The 9058-nt window shown below is 37.6% G+C and overlaps 1 protein-coding gene across 2 annotated transcripts; it reads right to left on the bottom strand.

Annotated features, from left to right (window-relative positions):
- Positions 1 to 4045: 4045 nt before the first annotated feature.
- Positions 4046 to 7661, bottom strand: TBC1D23 (TBC1 domain family member 23). 2 transcript variants are annotated; one of them, XM_017625929.1, is made up of 5 exons: positions 7568 to 7661; positions 7427 to 7457; positions 6239 to 7130; positions 5614 to 6114; positions 4046 to 5556 (listed from the first exon to the last, which is right to left on the bottom strand). In XM_017625929.1, the coding sequence occupies exons 2-5, from the start codon at positions 7441 to 7443 to the stop codon at positions 4849 to 4851; spliced, it is 2118 nt and encodes a 705-aa protein (XP_017481418.1). In that variant the 5' UTR covers positions 7444 to 7457; positions 7568 to 7661; the 3' UTR covers positions 4046 to 4848. The 2 variants fall into 2 exon arrangements, with proteins under 2 accessions (XP_017481418.1, XP_017481426.1); XM_017625937.1 differs by lacking the exon at positions 7427 to 7457.
- Positions 7662 to 9058: the final 1397 nt, after the last annotated feature.

The following is a 9058-nucleotide window of genomic DNA, read 5'->3' on the forward strand; positions in this document are numbered from 1 at the left end:
TGCTTAGACTGAATGCTGCCATCGATTTCCATTTTCTCCGCAGGTTTCGGAGCCGTGGGTCTGCCTGGAGGCGAAGTGTTGGACTCTTGGTTTGACTGGAACCTATTGTATGGCACTCTGATGTATCCTTGGCCAGCGTTTCTGTTTGTCCAGTTATAACTGGTGCGGGCTCGAGGAGGTATGGCCGGCCTCTGCTGGTTTTGCAACAGGTTATTCGTAGGAACAACAACCCTATTCACTGCGTTCGTATGCACTATTGTATTTCTTAAAGTCAGGTTTTGGATGTCAAGGCAAGCTGAGTACGCCTCTGGAAGTGTTTTTGGTTTCTGGACTATTAGCATGCGTGATAATTCAGGATTCAGACCCCTAATAAACACGTCAAGGGCCCTATTCCGGTATGTTTCTATGAGGACGGAAACCGTTTCCTGCGTATAATCGTCGCATTTAATCTTGTTGACGATCAACGACAGTTGGTGGTTAACTGTCGCATAAAATTCATCTAGTTTGGAATTTCTTTGAGCCAACTGATTTAACTGGTGTTCTAGCGTCCGTATGTCCCTCTTGTCTGCGTAGTGCAGTGATAGGACCTTTTTTATCTCAGTCCAGTCACTCTCGAAAACATTATATGCAACTAACGCCGCATCAGCCCCTCCCCGGATTTTTTGCCTAACGTGCTGAAGGATAGCCCTATACAAAGGTTTTCCCTTGATCACTTCGTAATCGGAAAGGATGCCTTCGACATTATGTATCCATGAAATATATTGAGCTGGATTTCCCTCAAAAGTTTGCAGCTCTTTGACACAGTCGGGGAGCCTGCCGATTTCCTTGAGGTCCTGTTCGGACATTGGCGCTCAGGTGTTCGCGACTGAGCTCCCTTGTTGAGCCACACTATTTTCTCCTTCTACACTGCCCACACTATTTGCTCCTTCGACACTACCTAGCCTACCGTCAATCCTGGTAAGGTTTTGGTCCAGGATTGCGCTGCTCGCTTCTATCCGTGCTAGTCGAGCCTCTAAACCTAACCCATTTTTTTCAATTCCCGTCAGACGCCCCTCCAATTTTCTAATTTGTTCGAGGAGAGCGTTAATTCCCCCAGTTAGTTCGTTTACTTTTGTCGTTAATGCGTCCATTATCTCTTGTTTCAAATATTTATGCACGTTTTCTTTAAAAATTGAATTTTTTTTATTATTATTATTTTTTTGCAAAGTTTTATACGATCAGGTACCGGGTACTGCCAGCAAGAATATTCTTTTTCGTTTTGCACGGTTATTAGCTTTTTTTTGTTTTTTTTTGCTCGGATCTTCGTCCTCGTGCTATGTTTGTATTTTCTTTTTGTGCAAATAGTTTTTGTTTCGGAAAAAAAACAATCAGTCTCGATTTGAGTTAGAGGTCGGTTCCTTTCTTACGTTTTCAGAGTTTCCTGCAAAAAGATAAGAAAGGAGCCGCGATTAGACTTGTGAAACTTTTACCGTGTTCTTATGTGTACGGCGACATGTACCAGGTTGGCGTTTCACGGCACATTAGTCTTTAAAGAAAGAGTTTCGGTCAGGAAGGGCTGTGTCATCCTTTTTAGTCGTCAACAATCAGATTGAAGGCAACCTACTAAGGCACAACTTACTTCACAACATAATCTTGTACCTATTGCAATTTCCAGTGTGTTCTTATGTGTACGCTGGAAATGCCGCAGAAATCGAAGTAGCAGTATCCAGTGTGTTCTGATGTGTACCCTGGAGACACCACAGGCAGCTTAATGCAGGAAAACAAGATATGTTAACCTATTGGCCTTCGATGAGGTGAGTATCTGCCTAGGAGTATAGGGTCAGGGACTCACCCAGCCATGTGATCGTGCCAGGATATTCAGTATTGTAAAGGCGTAGTCGTGGACGGTGTCAATTTGTTTTAATTTTCACTTTGAATAAATGCTATTTATTTGTGTACCTGAGGGTCTTCGGGGTCACAGGTCCACTTAATATCATGTTATTCCTGGTTCGGTCGCTGATGACCCGCAGGATATGACGTAGTAATTTACAGCTTTAGCCTGAGGTTCATTCGGGGTCACAGGTCTAAGCGACAATTTATCACTCTGCTATTAGAGCCTTTAATTTTTTTGCTCTCACATTTTTTATTGTTTCCTTATTTACCTCTTCTGGGAAGAGGAGCTTTTATACTCTGGAGGGTCCCGTAAGGAATCGCAGAGTTAAGCTTCTATTATAAACCGGAGGGTCCCCCCGAAGGTGGTGAATCGCGGCTTCAAGGATATTAAGTTATGGATGGTCAATCCGTAAATTATTCAGTTCACTATTTGATTTTTATTCACTTCTTTGGTTTGACCCCTTCTAGGAAGGGGAGCTTTTATACCCTGGAGTGCCCCTGGAGTTGGGGATCGCAGAGCTAAGCTAATGTTATAAACCGGTGGATACCCAAAGGTAGTCAACGGTTTCAAAATATTTTGTTATGTGGATGTACAAGCCATAAATTTATAAGCACCTTCACATTCAACACTTCCACTTATCACAACACTGTGCATCACTTGTCACGATCACTTGAAAAAGGACTCCAGCAGTTAAGAGGATCCTTTTCCTTAGGCCCCACAATTAAGGAGGCCCTTCCTCAGAGACCCACACTTTCAGTGGGTCCCTGCTCGGGCGCCAGTCATCGAGCTCACATCCGTGAGCCCGAAAAAGTTAAAGTTGGGGGCCGCACGGCGGCCCCGAGTTGTCCTTCCTAAAATAAAAGACAATAATTAGTTTTGTACAAGTATATTTACCATCTGCTTCTGCTGTCCCAAATGGAATGAATGCAACATATTTCTTAATACTATGACTTACTGTCTAACCGGCTGAATTAACTGCTGACGCTGCGCTTCCCATAGATTCAATTATGCTAACGTATGTTCGATTATTTTTGCATGAGAGTTCAATTACCCGCACTGGTTATGCGCGTGTTTGGGGAAGTGCGGCGTCAGCACATTCACACAGGTATGTGTGTTAGCCCCCGTATTAACTTACATGATTGAGTTTTTTTTTTGCATTCACATTCTCTATGTGAATGGGTGTCAACCATTCCATAACACACTACATATTTTGTGTTTACAATTTGTAACCAATCTCAAGAGTGGTTGTTAAATTTTTTAAATCAAACAATCACAATTTTGAAACGAAAAAAATGAGAATGCACACTCAATTGATTCAATCATTACACAGCTCTGTTACGCACGTAGCATTTCTCTTTCCGCGTGATTTTTTGAGTTGAAATTTCAAAGGATAATCGTTATTTGCGGTCCCTGGAATTTACCAGTCTTTGTTTTTGTGAGTTATTTAACGAGTGGTGTAAAAAGTTATTAACTAAAAATAACATTTATGATTGCACTAGTCTTTCTACTTGCGATTTCTTTATAAAAAACATGTGAATTTTAGTTTAAACATTTTAGCCGTTTTTTTTTTGCCAATATAGCCGGTCGGCCAAAAAAGTTCTGGCAACACTGCTTCTCATATTCGAGTGAGAGGAAATTTCTTTGCTTTTTTCGATCGCGGATGAAAAGCAGCGGAACTTTTTTTGTCGATCGCATTCCGAATGTGAGGATGATAAATTTGTTTGCATTTTTCACTCGCGATAAAAGAATGCAAAAATATATTTGGAATATTATCGATCGCGATAAATCTCATAAATTAATAATCATAAATGAGAATTTCCGAACCGTGTTAGAAACAGTACTCAGACGTTTATATTTTTAAGTTTATCCAGTTTTTTTTAATCTTAATTACTTTTATCAAAATATAGTTCACAAACCACATAAACCAAAGTTTAAAACTTTGAGCACAATTCGCGAAAATTCAACAAGTTTCAAAAAATTATCAAAATTTCAATTTTTTTGGTGTTTTGAGGCTCTTTCCTGTAACGAATGCTCGAAGTTTTTTTAAATGGAAGAAAATGCACAATACCATCCGCAAAAACACAAATAAAAATTCTCACAACGTAACGCGTTAGTCACCCATTATAATATTTTTTGGTATTTTACACGAAGCGAATAAGAAAAATGCAATAAAAGTATGACATATTTTGTTTTTTTATTTGGTAACATCTGTTCTACTATTGTTAGTCAAGCTTATTGCTAGCATTCATACATGTATAACTTATATGTCACTGGAATATGGTTTACTTTGGATGTGTCGTGTATTGTTTTTTTTATAAAAAGGTAATGTTCAATATTTTGCCACGATTTATCTCGATTTAAATATACACTTCGCAAAATCCCTAAAATAAAATAAAAGATAACAATAATAGCGGATAGCGCATATAAAAGACCATTCCAGGCTTGCACTCATTATACAAAATGTGTGGCATGTACGAAGTTGCTACGAAAAAATAAAATTTTGTTTTGTGCTTTTTAAGCAATAAATAGAAACATTACATAAAGAAGACACATAAAAATTGCATTAAAAAGCCCTTTGTCATTTCTAAAACAAGGGTGTAAATGTGGCGCTCATGACATGTGTTATTTGTATTTAATTTCGGAAACATGTTATTTTGAGATTATCGCATGCAATTAAAACATCAGCACTGAGGGAAGGATAGTAGGCACACTATAGTCTATTAGTAATATGTTTCTACAAATTGGTTAAAAATGCAATTATTGTTCAAAAGAAATCATGATAATTCACCCAGACACTTAACAAAATTGATCCGCTCATTGATTTGGATTTCGATTTTCATATGTAGATACTTATGTATATTAATTATTATTATCGAAATAATTTTTCTTTTTACAAAATAACGACAACTTATGCATATCCATACATTTCACGTCGACCAATGAAATAAATGATCATCAAATACATCAAAATTGCATTACGTTAATTTAGACCCATCTAAGGTTTGGACAATGTGTTTCGATACAAGTGCAGTCGCTTCACTAGCGTTCGGAATAAGAAATCGATCCATGTCGGTTATAAGCAGACCATCTCCATTTGGAAATCCGTACTTGAATGTGATCAAATCTCGATGCCGTTTCTTTGCAGTTATCTTCACTATGCTCGATAAAGGTCGTCGTACTATTATCTGTGCTTGCCCATGCCCAAGCTCACGTAAAACAATCAAGTGTGTTGCTGTTATAATCAAATGACTATCATACATATATCCATTCATGTGCACTTCTTGGCAGCGGAAAGCGTTTATGATGTCAGTCGACTTTAAGTACAGAGTTAAATTGACAATTTCTTTTGCGTCACCGGGCAGCTTGGAACCAGCCATCTCAGCTGAATTTTTTAATTCATTGTCGTTGTAATGGTCATCATTATCGTCATCAATACTGAATACAGGTGCCACATTCCGATATCGCTTACCATTGCGTTCATTAGCGGAAACATGCCGATCTGGAACGGCCGTTTGGCCACTTAAACTACCCCCGTGGTGATGGCCAACGGCGGTACTAGTACCGTTAGAAGGGTTCGTAATGATATCGAAGAGCTTGTCTTTGACTTCAGCTGATTTAATTTTCATTACTGCGGAAAACCTGCTAAATATGTCGGAGGTTGGTCGTTGAGAGTCTCGTCGTGGCTATAAAATTTAATAAAGTTCAATTTAATTGAAATTAGATGTATCTTCAGCAAGTACCTGTTGAGTTTGTCCTGCCTGTCCTAGGTTCCTTAATTCAACGCTGTTTTTCATGCAAACAATACACTTTTTAACATCGTGGTCTTCGAGACAATCAGCCATATGGTCGCCAAAGTAATCGTGTATGGCCGTATAACCACCAGTTAATAACGACACATACTGTGTGTTCTTTTGTAAAAATGAAGCGACTACCATATGGGTATACTGATCCTCCTCCATGCGGCCACTTCCCATAAAACAAAGGTGTTCACCACCGGCGTTAGAATTCGCTTCAATTGCCTGACGTTGCGCAGTTAACAAACCTTGTACTGCAGTGGAGAAAGATATTGGTTCTTGAAGCATCAAATTGCAATCAAGATGAAATGCCGTCGATAGATGTCCTGCGTTGTATTGGTCTGCAGGTCGACAATCAACCAAAAAGAAACGAACAGCATCGGGTGTGGTTAGATCTATAGATGAGTTCTCTACTAATTCATACACAGATACTGGAAGACACAGCGCCTGTTAAAATATATATATATATATATATAATTGTAATTTGTAACGCTGGAAAATTTTAATGGAGTTGTCTTATTTGGACTGATATTAATAATTTAAATTTTTTCAAATGTAATTTTCAACTCACCTGCGATACGGTGCAGGTTTCATTGCGCGAGCTCTTCTCACTTTGCGAACCGTACAACGCCTTTAGAAAGTCCGTCTTGAAAGAACTCGGCGTTTTGAGCGCGTAATACTGAGCAAGTGAGCAAAAGTCAACTACATCATCCGGTTCTAAAGCACAAGGCATATTAGAAAGAAATTTTAGTAATTCTTCCTTTGTTGTGTTCTTCATCGCCAAAATTTGATCACGCCCATTGACAAGAATAATCAGGGCCAAGAAGAACACCATAAAAGGATCTGCATGTTGAAAGTATAAGTCCCACATTGAAAGAATGACCGACAAACTACAGCTCGATGCGAATAAGCACTGGAACCATTGAATAGAGTATAAATCTGGTGTAATTTTTTTCGTGTCTAGCATTGTGCACAATTCCGGATCATGATATAGTATTAGTAAGCGGAACACATGAAATACATTTCCTTTGGGTTTGCAACCTTTCGGGATGTAGATATCGCGTATGGATTCAAAAAGGTTGTATGTGTCACATCGGTTTAATTTTAGTGCTAACAGTGGCAATAGCAACTCAATCCAACCATTGTCACTTTCATATTGCAGGTTTCGATTCTTACAATAAAATGTGAGAATCGACTCCAAATCAGAAATTACTGAAACTTTGTCTTCATCATCGTTGCCAATACGGTCAACGACCACTTGGCAGTCCTCGCGTAAGGTATTTTGAAAGGGTAAATCAAAAATTTCATTAAAGAGAGACATCTGGTCGCTTTTGTGGCGCACATCCAAGCACACCTGCCAAACATCTGGACGCAATGCTTCGGGAATGGCCTTGCCTCGACAAATCGCATATATGTCATTCACATTGCAGTCGTCCAACAGCGCAGACTCTAATTCTATAAGCCTAAAATAGATAAGCATTTATAATTTTAATCAGCACTACTCTAATATTATTAAATGCTAAAGTGTAAAGCTTTATAGACAATAGATTGGTGAATCAGCTTTTGAGATAAGACAAGGTGATAAAAGCATTCGAATATAGTGCGGAACGTGGACAGAATTTACGTGTTTGTTCCAACAACAATAACAAGAAACCACGAAAGCAACACGTACTTTCTAAGCACCTAATTAGGTATTGAAGATGCAACGGCTTCCCTTCCATAACTAGATATGTTTGCATCACTACTATTGGTAACTCACCATAAATTATCGTCCATTTCTGCAATATTGCCTATGAAGATTAACAGAATATAAGCCTTGTGTGTTTTCGTTAAGAATAAAATAGTCAATATTGCCTAGAACACATTCAAAAACTTGTTTGTGCTTGTAACATTGTAATACCTTTTAAAAAGGCTTAACTGCTAATTTTTTGCTTTAATACTTCTTTATGAATTTATATTTTAAATAAAATTTTTATTTTTTCTCTTATGAATGTGAAAATTTTTATTTATTTTTTATAACTTTTTCCTCTTCTTTTCTTCTTTTGACGTTTGTTTAGAATTAGTGATGCCAGACATTTTCTTTAAAAAAACTGCGAAAATCGGAAAAAATCCCTCAATTACCCACATCTTAAAAATGCATGATCCAACTACACAAGATCTGACAAGATGAAGCAAAAGAAAAAAGTAATTTTCTGGCTGACGTTTGTAATTTCGGCGAAATGTTATTGAATAAAAAGTAAACAAAGAATATGAAGACGAAGCATAAAGATAAAAATGTAAGCAATTTTGCAGCACATGTTTGTGCTAACCAAATTATCTTGTACGTGTTTTTGCCACCAATCACCACGCAGTTCATTTTAAATACATTTGCTCAAAAAATTGATTGAAAATCGCTTAAAAATCAAAATGTAGACGGCGTCGTTTTCCAATTTTGTATGGGAAACAACAACACCACAGATTTTACGGTTAGAAAACGTCCTAAAATGTAGACGTCTACATTTTGAGACACTATTTGGAACGAACTGTGAACACCCCATATGTTTTTTACGCGTCTACATTTTGCAACCTCGCAGCAGGGTTGCATTATGGCAATACTAATCACATTTTTTTTATTTATTGGGCACGTTTTCGTATTTGCATTTAATTTGAGCGCAATTTCTGATGAAAAGAAACAAATCAAGGAAAAGAAATAACAAATATTACGAATTGGTAATTAAGTTAAATAATTACAATTTTTCAGAAACAAAATCGAAAGGCGACATATAAAAAATGCACGCAAGGAAGAAATGTTTGGCAACACCAGCAAAGTTTTGAGACGATTTTGCGACGACTGCTAGAAAGGGGTGCTCACAGTTTGATGCTAAAGATGTCTCAAAATGTAGACGTCTACATTTTCAGACACAATTTGGAACGAACTGTGAACACCCCAATTGGTTCGCGTTGTCACTTACTCAGTAGGTCATAACAATAAAACTGACAATTGTCATACGACAGCTTAAAATAAATTTGCGGCATAGTATTAGGCGCGGTAGTAAAGGCAATAGTCAGCCGCTGAGTTTTGTCAGTGGTGTGGGAATAGGGCGGTAAGATTTAATAAATCCAGTTGCTAAATCACAACCGTCTCCATTACCACAACGAGATATGTTTGACGTTCATATTTTTAAATATTTGGCGTTTGCTTATGTATGATTTTATAAATACAGTTGCGGACATTGATATACAGACAGATAAAAGGAAGGTACCAAGCGGAATTTCATTATATGAATTCTGAATATTATTGTCTTCTTATTCGTGGTAAATATGTATGTATGATATATAGTTTGGAAAGTGTAAAGAATGGTACCATATTCCGAATCATTTTCCCGAATTTAAGAAAAATTATCAAAACGGT

Source organism: Rhagoletis zephyria, unplaced genomic scaffold (genome assembly GCF_001687245.7).
Source record: "Rhagoletis zephyria isolate East Lansing unplaced genomic scaffold, Rhagoletis_zephyria_1.1 Rzeph_scaffold_00062, whole genome shotgun sequence".
In the NCBI taxonomy this organism is placed as follows: Eukaryota; Metazoa; Arthropoda; class Insecta; order Diptera; family Tephritidae; genus Rhagoletis; species Rhagoletis zephyria.

What these genes read in the sequence shown, in the direction of transcription:
- TBC1D23 (XM_017625929.1), bottom strand. An exon ending in AAACCTGCACCGTATCGCAG is followed by an intron (nt 6,115 to 6,238) that starts GTGAGTTGAAAA and finishes ATATTTTAACAG; the next exon opens with GCGCTGTGTCTTCCAGTATC. An exon ending in AGGCAGGACAAACTCAACAG is followed by an intron (nt 5,557 to 5,613) that starts GTACTTGCTGAA and finishes TAAATTTTATAG; the next exon opens with CCACGACGAGACTCTCAACG.